The sequence below is a fragment of the Epinephelus moara genome, chromosome 18, assembly GCF_006386435.1.
Source record: "Epinephelus moara isolate mb chromosome 18, YSFRI_EMoa_1.0, whole genome shotgun sequence".
NCBI classification, from domain to species: Eukaryota; Metazoa; Chordata; class Actinopteri; order Perciformes; family Serranidae; genus Epinephelus; species Epinephelus moara.
The window spans coordinates 40,958,315-40,972,345 of NC_065523.1; the positions used below are offsets into that span (position 1 = coordinate 40,958,315).

General features: G+C 41.4%; 2 protein-coding genes across 10 annotated transcripts in view; one reads left to right on the forward strand and one right to left on the reverse strand.

The window, feature by feature from the left end:
* LOC126406072 (C-Jun-amino-terminal kinase-interacting protein 4-like) overlaps positions 1-11,325 on the reverse strand; it is a 37,830-nt gene extending 26,505 nt beyond the window's left edge. For all 8 annotated transcript variants that reach the window (XM_050070211.1, XM_050070210.1, XM_050070205.1 and 5 more), the window contains exons 1-4: positions 10,824-11,325; positions 4,337-4,457; positions 1,001-1,071; positions 806-894 (exon numbers count right to left, since the gene is read on the reverse strand). In XM_050070211.1, the coding sequence (XP_049926168.1) occupies positions 806-894; positions 1,001-1,071; positions 4,337-4,457; positions 10,824-11,123 (581 nt within the window). In that variant the 5' untranslated portion in view covers positions 11,124-11,325. The remainder of the gene's footprint in view (positions 1-805; positions 895-1,000; positions 1,072-4,336; positions 4,458-10,823) is intronic.
* The window catches only part of LOC126406075 (interferon-induced protein 44-like), a 197,300-nt gene that overhangs the window by 35,516 nt on the left and 147,753 nt on the right, over positions 1-14,031 (forward strand). The window lies entirely within an intron of this gene.

The following is a 14,031-nucleotide window of genomic DNA, read 5'->3' on the forward strand; positions in this document are numbered from 1 at the left end:
CCCCACTCTGGGTTTGAACCAGGAACCCTCTTGCTGTGAGGCGACAATGCTAACCACTGCACTGTACTTTTTATACAAGAAATGTAGCTCAAAGTGCGTCAATAAAAATGCAACACATAAAACAAAAGCGAAAAGGACAACAAAATTAGTCAATAAAAAGAGTGGTTTTGGTTAACGATTATACAATGTCAGAACTGAAAAACCAGTAAAAGGCTTCTTGATATATTGTTGTAAACATATGCCTTACACGCCCTCAAAGATATGAGCTATGACTTCACATGAGCTTAATAACAAGTTTGACCATTGTGTTATGGGCCATGAAGGTAAGGTTTTTCCTGAGGGGCTTCAAATGTGTTTCTCATGCAGCGTTCATGTCATGTTGGAGTTGAGTAATTATGAGTTTATGGCTTGTAAGAAGCATTCAAAGTCCAATTATAACTGGGAAATTCAGATTTTTATTAAAGCTGTCTCACATCAGCCAAAGTCTGTCATTCAATGTCATTAAACCCAAAGTTAATGGATATAGAGCAGAGGTTTTCTAACTGTTTGTGCCCAAGGGACACCAAAGGGCAAGCCCAAATCTCAAGGCACACCTGTATTTATATCAGTGTGCAACAGCTTCCATAACATGTGGTGTCACTCATAAGAAACAATAAGACAGGTAGCTTTTCGTGATACGTGCAAACGGCGACACATAGGTCCCCTCGAAGGTTTTGTTTAACTTAATTAAATTAAAGCTTGAGTTTGCCTTTTTATTTGGAAACTGGTGCACACATGACACATGGCCTATCGGTTGTGGTCTTACCTGACTCGGCCGACTGCGCTCGACTCTGAAGTCTCGCTAATCTGCTGCATTTTGATCCTCTCTACATGCTCCATATAGTTATGGATCATCTGCAGAAGTCAAACCAAAGACCCAGAGGAAACTAGTCATGAATGTGGTTAACGATTACAACTCAAAATTTCCACCTTCTCCCCCATCCTTTCTCCCTCCTCTTACCTCTGTGTGTCGCTGATGGAGGGAGTTGTATTCTTTCTTGAGTTCCAGTTCACGTTCTTCTAACCTGCCGACTGAAACAGGATACAACACTGCTCAGTTTCAGGTAGTCGATTTACAATACACGAGACAAGGATTATTTGCATATGAACGGTTTGTAAAATGGAAATTTAAAAAAGTAATAATAATAACATGTTATTTCTTTTAAGTACAAAAACCAAAGTGTAAAAATTTGCCATTTGTCTGCTGGTTAAAACTGCTCAGAGCCAATTAATAGTTTGGCACAGAACACCCCCTAAAAAAGCAAATCTGTTGTTTCACACCATTATTTTTGTGCAGATTAAATAAACCAGATATAATGTTTATGTCTGTCTAATAATGAGCCTTAGAGTTGCTGGTTTCCCCTGTTTCCAGTCTTTCTGCTAAGCTAAGCTACCCAGCTGCTGGTGGTGTCTCCTAATCTACTGTGCTGACACGAGAGGGGTGCTGACCCTCTCAACTCTCCACCTGAATGTGACTCCTTTAAATCTTTCACACCTCCATCGCACTGACTGTGGTACATAGAAGAGTGAGCATAACTTTGCTCTACCAGGCAGGCACTGGGAAACGGCAGAGTGGGTAATCTCACTCGAATAGGTTTCGATGTTAGGCCGACTTATGAAGTGACAAACACCTAATCCCCTATTAGCGCGTCAGGTCTAGTCTAAGCCACACAGAGAGCTGCTGCGACAGACGGATATACAGTGTAAAGGCTGGATACTATCAATTACAGCAGCTAAAGCTTCTGCATGTTGTGACGATTTCTCGCCTATGTGTGTGTATTCTGGCATTACCAGGGGACACGGAGACATGTAATGAAGTGAGGTGAGACAGGCTATACACAGGGGAGCCGCCTGAAGACTGAAGTAATCCCTCCTGTGTGTTCGCATCAGTGCAGGTTTGGCAAACTGCTGTGTGGAGCAGCTGAATGTGCAGCTGAAATATTGATTTAATTAATTTACCTAAAAAGCTGTTCAACACTGACAAAAAAAAAGACAGTAACACAAAAGAAAGAACGCCATAAAAATGCCATCAGTGTCATTCCCCTGATCTTCGAGGGAGCTACGTAATCACACATCAGAGTCCATTTGTACACTGTCATAAATCAGCTGGGAAGCCGGGAGGGTGAGATGTGTGTCTGTGTTTAAATCTTCATCATCAGATTGTTGGATGCCTTCTGCTTTGCCAATGCAGTAAAAAGTGCTGAGGCCCTATTAGTTCTGTGATGACAACTGCATCACCGCTACTCACCACAGTTGTACCACGGTCACATGATGCTACCACTGTGATGAGGTAGGGCTGGGCGATATAACGACTATGTGCGATATATCGACATATTTTCAGGCAAGATATAGATTAAGACAACACCGTTTATATCGATGTAGGGTCATCTCTCCTCTCTCACACTCTCACACTCTCACAGCTCCACCCCACTCACTCACTCACTCACTCACTCACTCACTCACTCACTCACTCACTCACTCAAAAGTTCTCCATCAACACTAAGACATACACAGAGCTGCTCCTCTGTTCAATCTGTCTGTTATTGGTCTATAGTGCGACACTGGTCTATATGTTGTACGTGCTAGGCTAAATCAGTCTGTGAGATAAATGAAATTACCACAATAACACACGTACAATACTGGAGGCCTTTTCCACGCTCACTTTTGGCCAGACCGCTTTCCGTTTCCATGATCAGTTAAGATGCGACGTGCCACATGGCAACGTCTCATCTATTTTGCTGCTTCACAATAAAGGTTTTTACATAACAAAATAACAGGGGACTTTTATTGTGAAGAATCTATAGGAAATGAAATGTGTTTATGACTGAATTAGCAGAACTTCCACAAAGGCTTTTTTTTCCCGATAAAGACAAGTCTAATAATTCGGCAGGGAGGAAAGTAAAAGCAGAAACAGCCACAGCAACATGTATATACATTCAGTAGGCTATATCTTCAGTAGCTAGCTAGCTAACCCTACACTTTTCAGGGCCTGATTTTGGTTTTGGAACAGGGAAGAAACATATATCTTTTTCCAACCTCTCCAGGTAACGAGTATCATTAATACACGACGTGCCCCAGGCACAACATTTAGCTCCAAATCCACAAAACCAGCCTGAAAATGAAGGAAATCTGAAATGATTGCATTAGAGTCAATGGAGCACAGCTGTGTTGTTGTCGGACCCTGGTCTGAGCCAGCCTGATGCTACGTTAAGATTGGCCAGTCTGCATCCGGGAGCGGGACTTAGCGAAGGGTCAGTTGTATGAATACCAGAAGAGCAGAGAGAGGCGGAGGGAGTGAGACAGTGTCTGGACACAGTTAATCACCAAACCACAATGATATGTTGCTTTTTCACTGGGGAAAGAAAAAATCCATATCGTGGGTAATAAAACTACACAACAAAAAAAACACAACTGATAAATTATTGGTCTCTTCAGTGAAATAAAACCAAAACGAAAGACAGAGAACAGCTTTATACCATCGTTGCCTATCATCTTCCACTGGCTATGGCCTTATTAACTCTACAGTAGTTGTGGACTCTGTCCTAGATGCCTCACAGAGTACTGAATGAATGATTTACTATTCACAGGGAGTGGCAGAGGGTTGACTGACCCTACTGACGAGTTGCGTGGAGCATGTGCACTCAAGAATCTAATTTAATTTAATCTAACAGTTAATCATGATTGATAACAGAGGAAAATGAGACAATTATTTACATTTAATTTAACAGAATAAACCAAACACTTAGCTTCTTATGTTCATGTTTAACATCAGATAGGGAAGAAATTCATGTTCTTCCCCCTCACAGCTTTTATGTGAATGAATGACTCACTTAGTTGTGTTGCTTTGACACAAGACACCGAACCAGTCATTGTGTGAATCTACTATTTCCAATAAGACAAAATGTAAGAGCCAATCACTCTCCCCCCATTCCTTAATCCACCAATAAGATGGGCGGTAATGCACTGCCGCATTAGGAGGACGTGAATAACAGAAATCCTATAATCCCATTACTGTTACCCCCACAGAGAAGGAGACAGAGTGTGTGAGTGTTGAGTAAGTGTGTGTGTGCAGAGAGAGAGAAAGTAGGTATAACACGCTATGAGAGAGACATCAAACAAGTGAGGAAGATTATATGGAGAGAATAGAATATGGCAAAAAGCTGTGAGGAGAGGAGTAAAGGATTGTACATAGGAACAGATGGATAAATGAAATAAAATCATACTGAGGAATAATGGATGTTTCTCTATGACACGTGTGTGTGTGTGTGTGTGTCTGTGTGTGTGTGTTGGTGCTTACTCTGGTCTGCGTAGTTCTTGATCTTGAGTTCCAGTTGCCGTGAATGGGACTCCATTCTGTCCACATGGTTCTGCAGGTCTTTCTTGTCCTGTTCATGAGTGTCCTCAAACTCAATGAACTTCTACTCAGAAAACACACACACACACACACACACACACACACACACACAGACAGAGCTCGGTTACTTCACTGGCACTAAATCCAAAACTCATTCATTAATAGTCTGATGCTGTTTAAGTTTAAATTATAATGAGAGGGTTTTTTTTCCTATTTTCTAATATATTAGTCAGAAAAAATAAAACATTGGCTCATTAATGTCTCACCATAGTTACTGGGATGCTGTCTCCAAACAATAAGGTTCATTTTGTGGGATTTAGGAGGATATATTGGCAGAAATGGAACATAATATAATAAGCATGTTTCCTTTAGTGTATAATCACCTGAAAATAAGAATCATTGTGTTCTCGTTACCTTAGAACGAGCCATATGTATCTACATAGAGAGCTGGTCCTCGTTCACAGAGTCTGCTATGTTGCACCACCATGTTTCTACAGTAACCCAGAACGGACAAATACTGGCTCTAGTTAGGGCCAATTGCATTTTCACATCAGCCACCATAGTTAGCAGCCCCATGCAACAAGCCAAACAGTGTCAGAAAAAGACCAATTTTCAATGTGAAGCTGCTATAATTGGTGTTTTTACCGCTTTAAATCACCGGGTCCATTTGTTTTGGAGAGGAAGAAACCTATGTGGATAATTTGGCTCATGGTAAAAACCTCCCATAAGTCTGGATCTTGAGTTATCAGAGAAAAAAGGTGAGCACACATCAGTACACGCTGGGCTAGCTGCCGTCTGTGACAAGCCAAACAGCTTTGGAGAAACACTGATTTGTAACACGAAACTGCTTATTCAGTGTTTTTACCCGTTTAAGTTAACTGATCCGTTTGTTTGGAGAGGAGGAGATCTCTGTTTAAAATTTCCACAATGAACAATGAACACTGAAGGAATCCTAATTGGGACTTCAAGCTTGGCACACACAATCCTCACTGCTGGATGCCACTACATCTTATACAGTGCTCCTCTAAAGGGAAACTGCACTGAGTTTCAACCAGCTCTGTGTCATCACAGTGTCAGAAGATGAACAGTGTTTGGCTGACCGCCGCCAGCAGATGGGCAGGTAGGGCTGGGCGATAAAACGACTATGTATGATATATTCATATATTTTCAAACAAGTTATAGATTTATACTACACCGTTTATATCGATATAGGGTCAAATTGCTTTACATAATGCACACTAGTGTGCATCTCTCCTCTCTCTCACTCTCCGCACAGCTCTGCCCCACTCACTCACTCACAAGTTCTCCAACAACACTCAGAGAGACACAGAGCTGCTCCTCTGTTTAATCTGTCTGTTAATTAGTCTACAGTGCGGCATCAGTCTGGTTTTATAAAAGTGCTTGTGACATCTCAAATGTGGCTTTGACTTACAACTGAAAACATGTAGCGCATTTCGTAGAAAATGTTTGTCCATATTGCCTAGCCCTAGAAGGTAGCTCCTGGCACTGGTGGCAGGAGCTGCACACACGGTGATGACACAGAGCTGCTGCGAATCAGCAAAGTTTCCCTCTAATGCATAACCTTTTCCTCCTATACTCATAAGGGATGTTCCTGGTGACCATTTAAAAAAAAATATATAATAATATGATGTTTACTCCACAACAGAAGATACTTGATGATCACTAAAATTAGGTGGGGAAAAAAAGTAGATGTGTCGGTATTAGTATCGGTCAAATGAGTTGTTACATATTGGATATCGGGAAAAAATCCAATATTGTGCATACATAGAATTTCTTTTTCTTCTTTTTGCCTTTTTATGGAAACGATTGATGGATTAAAAATTATCAGCAGACAATGAGAATAACTATTAGCCCTATACACGGTTTTATTGCTATTCTGTTGCTTGGGCAGCCTTAGGTCCCTGTGTACTTCCTGTCAGTTACCAAGGACCTTGGTAACCTTTACAGGTGACCTCTACAGGTAACCTTGGTGAGTTATTTCATTAACAAACATTGCAACAGGACATTTAGAAAGTTTATGTTGTCAAGTTTGAAGCGGTCTATACACACAGGGCATTACATCATGGCATGGACCACATATGCCACTGTGTAACTTCAACATGTACCATGATGGTGGATGTATGAGTATGTGTAATCTGGATTAGGGGAACAGGATCTTGACTTCATGGTTCATCCGGAAATTCCTGTTCCTCCCAGTTTCCTTTTAGGCAGACCTCTGAGTGGGACTGTGTGTGTGTCAGCGTCCACATCCTGTCCAGCTGAGCAAGCTGAGGCACTAATGTAGCTGCCCTTCCCTCTCTGGACACGAGTGTTACTGTACTAGTCTTTTATCATAGGGAACTGAATAGCTGTTGGTCGGACAAAACAAGGCATCTTACCACGTCAGCTTGGGATGTTGTGATGGGCAGTTGTGCTATTTTCTGACATTTCACACACTAACCAAACGATGAATCAGTAAGAGAAAATAATCATCAGATTAATTTGATAGCTATTAGTGAATTAATGTGAGAAGTATCTTCACCAGCAATCCAATGGTCATGAAGGGCAATGAAAGATGGTACAGATGATCTGAACAGCAGGCTAGGTGCCTCAGGGTTAACCAAAATCAATGATTTTCACACAGTGATCAATATCATGAGTAATTTGCTCTGTTTAATGTCAGTGTCTTAGAGATTAGAGGAAACAGGACCATAGTAAGACAGCAGGGAGGATGATGATACTATCTGTCTTAAATTTAGGAGTTAAAAGCCAGTGAATGGTCAAACCAGCACATAAATGGTCTTAAAAAATCAATATGTGAAAGCTTGATCTGTCATCTGGAAGCAGCTTCTTAAAAAGAAATGTGACACCCTTCACGACTCTGGAGAGGTGGGAGGTCAGTCTGTGATACTAGAATTTGATACTTCAACCCAAGACTAAATTGAGAAAAAAAAGGAAAGGGGAAAAATGCAAAAGTGCAAGCTGGGGAAGTTCCCTTTCTGCTTGTTTCTGACAAAGGATCACATGACCTGGAAGTAATGCCAGGCTCAGCGTACCCCTGCTCACTCCTCCTCAGGGGAGTGGACAAAGAGCCTTTCCCAGGACAATCCTGTAAGAACCCTGCGAATTTATATCTGACATGATATGTTACTACAACAATGAACGGCGCACTGGCATTGTTAGTGTGTAAGTGTATGAGTGTTTGTGTTCCTGGCTGTCATACTGCGTCAGTGTCACTGTGTGTGCGGAGGGGTCTACATGTCCACAGCACACTGGGCCAGTGTCCCTGCTGTCCAGATGCCCTGAGTCAAAAACGCAAGCTGAGACAGAAGGTCTGAGTCACAGCACATTGCTCTTCATACAAAAGCTCAGGGCCTGGAGGCAGGCTCGCACAACTGAACCACACACATCTTTAGGCATTATCCCAGCCAAAACACAAGATCCCCGACACACACACACACACACACACACACATCAGGGTGTCACATATGTTGGCGATGTCTGATTAAGTAATAAATGAACGCTTTTGCTACACTGCGCACCCATTTGGTTGCTACTTGTTTCGCATTTTGAACTTTGTGCAGGAGCAGATGCTGACTTGATTTCGTATTTGTTACTTTAAAGGGCCACTTCACCAATTTTACAAATCAAATTCAGTTTATGTGACATGAAGAGCCCTGTTAAGCCTCTACTTATCTCAGCCTGAGTTTACAAACTGCAAATTTATTCCGAAAAGTATGGTGTTTATTTTATTGTTTGAATGTTATTTGCTCTGCCTCCATATATGTAAAGCATCCTTGGGTCCCTTGAAAAGCACTACAAAAATTCAAGCTATTATTGTCATTATTATTAAGATGAAGGGGTGGGGGCAAACACTGATACAGCGTAGTATCGCAATATTTTGCACGGCAATATTGTTTCAATGCACAAACGCCAAGTATAGATTTTGTTCTTATCAAAATATCAATACTGCAAATACAAATTAAACTTTTGGTAGCCTACTGGTACAATAAAACAGAGTTCCCACACATTTTTATGGACAAAATTCCCAAAACTTTTACATGACGTTTCAAGAACCAATAATATTTTTTTTCTTGCCCCACTTGCCTGGCGTTTTTCAAACATACACATAGATTCAAACTCTACTTCAACATCATTTTTGCTAGCGGGCATTCATGGAGAGAGAGAGACGGAACGCAGGGAGAAAAATGAATAAAGCTGGTGATGGTTAAAATGTTGTCACACATAAATGCATACAAGAGCTGCATTATGTCGTCAGCTGCAGAAAATAATTTTGCCGTTATGTTACATTATGTAGAGGGTTATCAATGGAAGATTACTGTGACAATTTCATTACACACAACAAAATTCTATGACTTTTCCAGGTTTTCCATGACTGGGAACCTTTTCAGTTGCTTTTTCAGTCCATTAGATAGCCTACATTTTGCTGCATTTCAAATTACATAAGTTAGATGAACGGACAAAAACTTTATCTTATTAGATAAAACAGACGTTGATAAAGTTGTCCTTTGAGGAAATAATTTGAAATAATATACTGCAATAGACCAATGGTCCAAAGACATAATTGTCTGTAGGTGTGAATGTGAGCATGAATGGTTGGTTGTATGTCTCTATGTGTCAGCCCCGTGATAGTCTTGCAACCTGTACAGGGTGTACCCCACCTCTCACCCAGTGTGAGCTGGGATACGCTCCAGCCCCCCTGCGACCCCTAACTGGGTAAGCGGTTATGGAAATTGAACGAATGAGGATGATATTGCAATAGATGTTTTCGCAACACTCAGTATATCGCAAAACCTTATAAATCATAATAATACTCAATTGTGGCTTAAGTATTGCGATAATATCATATCAGTGACTCTATGTGATTCCCACTCCTGTTAAAATGTGGGCATTTATCAGGCATGGAGAGTCTGATGGGAAATGCTATCAAATAGCATTATGGGAAATGAAGGATCCAGTGCTTTTGCAGCTTGGACCATACTAGGGACTTGAGGTCAGGACATCTCAGCCTCTGATTCATCAATTTAAATCACTGAATTAATCTTCTGAGTGAGAGATACTGACTTTAAACCATAGTTTTTGATCATTGCCTGAACAGCATGACATCTATTTGCTCTGTCATCCAAATTTATGAAACATAACATGAAAAAGATGGTTAAAAAGGGCAGTTTTTGACAATTAACGTGAGTTTTGGTGAGGTCTGTTTGCAGGTCAAGAGCAATTCCTGGCATTACGTGCACAGTGACAGGCTTTGCATGTATATAAACGACTGTTTGGCGGAGATTTGGGGGATGATATATGTTTTGCACAGAGGTTTAAGGGTGGCGCTGACAACCTGCTGCCAGCATGTAGCGAACGCTTATGTCACACAGTGCACCCATTTGGTTGCTGATTGTTCCGCATTTTGAACTTTGCGCAGCAGCAGATGCTGACTTGATTTCAGAGTTGTCACTTTAAAGGGCCACTTCACCATTTTTACAAATCAATCAAAGTCAGTCTGTCAGCCTCTACGTATCTCAGCCTGAGTTATACATCATATAGATATAGTTAGATATCTCCATGTATGTGAAGCATCCTTGGGTCCCTCGAAAAGAGCTATTAAGATGGAGGCTGTTTCAAACAGTTTTTGAGAATGAATGCGAGGTTTGGTGAGCTCTGTCTCCAGGGCCAAGAGTGAAAGGCTTTGAATATATATTAACAACTGTTTGGCTGTACAGTGGTTAGTGAGTAGCTGGTTATTTGGGGGATGATATATGTTGTGCACAGGGGTTAAAGGGTGAAGCTGATGACCTGCTGGCTGTGCAGGGTGCTGGTAGTAGGAATGGACCCTGTAGATACATTAATATGATCATAATAAGGTGTAGTTTAAGTAGAGGTGGTTGGATGCTTTGTGACATTTATTACGTTATGCCTGTCTGTCTCCATCCTCTTATGTCCCTGTGTGTTTTTATCACTTATGTTATAGTGATTCCCCAAAATGCTGAGTCACATCACCTGCTGTTTCCTCAGCCAGGGTCTCACAGGGCTCAGACGTGACTTCACTATCTGATGCAATAGGCGAGCTGATGGATACAGATGGATTTGATGGAAAGGTGATGGTGTTGTTAGAAAGGTGCCTTTGTTGGGGCAGTAAGAGATCCCATCTTTGGATTTGAGACACAGTGTTATGTCACAAGCTAAAAGAAAAAGGGCCGTTTCAGCCTGACGTTAGCCATGACACTGCCTTGTTTACATCCCCATGAGCAGCACGGCAGGACGGGCGGGATGCTGCCCGGCCACGTGTATAGGTTAATTCACCTCACAGGGATGCTGGGAGGACTAAACACCTGAGGTCGCCTCCATTCCTCCACAATAACGACGCCGACCACCATCCCAGCGCCGTGTTTTTATCCAGCTCCATTCAACTCACCTCCTCTGCGTGTTTCCTCAGCGCTTTCTCCCGCTCGTACTGGGTGATGAGCTGCTCGTTGTCCTCCTTCAGCAGCTCCAGCTCCACTTCGTGCTCCTGGTTCTCCGCGAACACCGAGTCCAGGTTCTCCAGCACGGCCACGACCAGCGGCATCAGCTCCTTCACCACGTCCTCGTCGTATTTCCCGATGAGCCTCTCGAACTCGCGGTAGATGGAGTTGGCCAGGCCCGATACCCGCTCAGACATCATCGCTGATGTGCCCGGGTCGTCCTGGTACACAACTCCGTCTTCCAGCTCCATTTTTAGTCCTCTCCCGTTCAGCAAACTGGACCAATGTGGGTTATCCCGCGGTACCCCGCCACTATGAACACCGTTATCCGCTTAACTGAAAGCAGTGTTTCTTCAAATAAACGTAGACATTGAGGACATTACACGGCCGGACTGTTACGACGCGAGAAAGGCTACGTGGATGTCTTCCTCTTTTTCCCTCACTTGTCCCATGCTGCCTTCAAATGCCTTTCCAAAGCGTGTACTTTCCAGCTTCCTTGAAAAACGGAACTCACACAGCTTACTCTGAAGCCCCTAAAATCCCCGAATATATCAGAAAATATATTTCTATCATGTGGGAATAAAAAATACACATTTTACAGTTATACATCATGGTATTTTAGCATCCAAACAATTACAGGGAGCCACATTAACCTCATTAAGAAACAATTACACCGGCAAATCATATTCTAACTATGTAATTTGTCATATGTAGTGAGGCATTAATATTGTTTATGCAGAATAACATGTACATGACGTCACTTGGGAGGTTATATGGAATCACTTTGTTGTTTTCATCCAAGCGGCTGTGAAATTCCGACATTTCCGATGTTCGTGAAGGCACCATCACAACAGCTGAGTTGTTGACCAGATCACGTGATGACGTCACATCATGCCAAAAACGTAGGGCTCTCAGCACTGACAGATTGCTTTGTGCACAGTGTTGTTAATGAAATATTTTTAAAGCTTTTTAAAATAGAAATTAAAAAAACGACTCAGTGAGAGGTTATGTGAAGAGATGAGAGAATTCAGAGAGCGCAAAAAAAAAAAAAAAAAAAAAATCACATTTGGTTTGAGTAACTGCAAGTGATTCCTTTAAACATGGCAGGCTCATGGGGCACCTTTACCCTGAAGCTTAATGTCGTTTCAGCCTTTTATTCATTTCATTTTCATCAATTAGCATCTCCAATTGCAATGAAATTCTTACGTTATTTCACACCTTCATTTGTCACCATAATGTAGTGACCCCTAACCTTCTTTCTGTGGGACAAAGTGATAATATTTTACCAGACTAAGTAGCAGATTTCATGTACATCTTTTATTCAGTGCAGAACAGCTGAGAAAATGTAAAACTATAGCACAAATAGTGAGCAGACGTTTGTGTAAAACAAGCAATGTGGATGAATTTTGAGCTGAGTTTTCCTGATAGTTTTTGGGAACCTTTTCTTTGATTCTCTGTCTTTTTAAACAAACATATATTTAACAGGTGTCTTTTTAGACAAATCCAGTGTTATTTTCTCCCTGACACTTGGCCACTGCTCTATTTGCTCTCTGATTGTGTCAACTGCTATTTTTCTTCTGCAGGATGAGGCTGTTCAGCAGAGAGTGAAGGCTCTGTGAAGATGACTGTGTTCAGGTCTTCACTGTGTTCTTATCCTGTGAGATTTAAGTTTATACATCAACTTTAAAATGAACAGTTTCATTTATTTGTCTTCACAGAAATGCATGAAATGATGGGATAAATGCCTACTGTATATTCTTTTAAAAAGATTTCCTACACCCCTTAAAATCAATGAGGTATCGTGAGGCTTTGGCGACCCCTAGTGGAGGACAGGACCCCCAGGTTGGGAGCCACTGCCATAAGGGACTACTTCATGCCTCAGTTTACTTTTGTATAGTGTTAGATTTTCCAGTGTTATTGCAGTATCGCTGTATCACATTATATTGTGTAATACTGTGTTAATCAGCTTCAATGGGCTGCATTCCAACACAGTCTACTCATGGACTAGAGGGAATGAAATCAAAGGAAACTAGTGACGCACTTCAGTACTGTCATTTATTGTGGTTTCAGCTGAGCAGCAGTACTGTAACACAGTGTGTCATTATCAAGCAGTTTCAGACATAGACATACTGTTGGAACAACAACCACATAACAACAGCATTCATAATCAGTAGTCTTAAAATGTTACACCTTTGAACCAATTTAGCCCGGGTTTAACCTAGACATGTCCTCTGATCTGCTAATCACTGGATTCATGATTACTGAGAGACTACAACACAAAAAATGACCAACTATAACAACAAAACATACTAGCATAGATAATGCAAAAACTGAAATGCATAGAGAGTATGACACAGCTTATTAATACTTTATTCAGAAAGGTAAGACTGACCAATAGCAGAGACTATATGTATTAGGTTGTGCTAGCTGTCCTTTAAGCCAGATAATGTCAGCTGTCTGAGCACTTTAATGGACAGAAGTAAGAATCTTTGGCTTCAATCACCAAGGATATTACAACTCTTTATTGGTGCTCTGGCAACTAATATAAAATCTACGGCAAGAGATGTAGGCTACACTTTTCATTCTCAACTGAACTTTGAACCACATGTCAATAATCTCATTGAATCCTGCCACTTTCACCTACGAAATATTATCAAAATCAACTGTCTTTTCCTGATCTACAAAAGTGTATTCATGCTTTTGTATTTTCTCACGACTACTGTAACTCACTGTTAACATGCCTCAGGAAATCTTCAGTAGCTCGGCTTCAACTAGTGCAGAACGCTGCAGCTCGTATTTTAACTAGGACAAATCATACATCCATGCATTTTATGTTGCAGACTGACTATTTTCTCGCTGTGATTAGGTGACGTCTGTCTGTAAAGCAAGATTTGTCGGCAGTATGGAGGTCTACTGGTCGTTGACAGAGTCTTCTTCTAAGTTAATGATGCGTCTCAGTGCGCTCAGTATCAGTGTATCAGTGTCATCGTCTGTGTCGATCTCTGAGTGGTAGTTCTTCACAGGAAAGATGCAGTACAGTGGAATATCCAGCGCCACACTCAGGTCCTCCATCTAAATATGAACAATTCAACATTTAAGGAATGACAGCAAAGAGCTGATCAAATGAGATTTTTGTGTAATGTAATGTAAAACAGACTT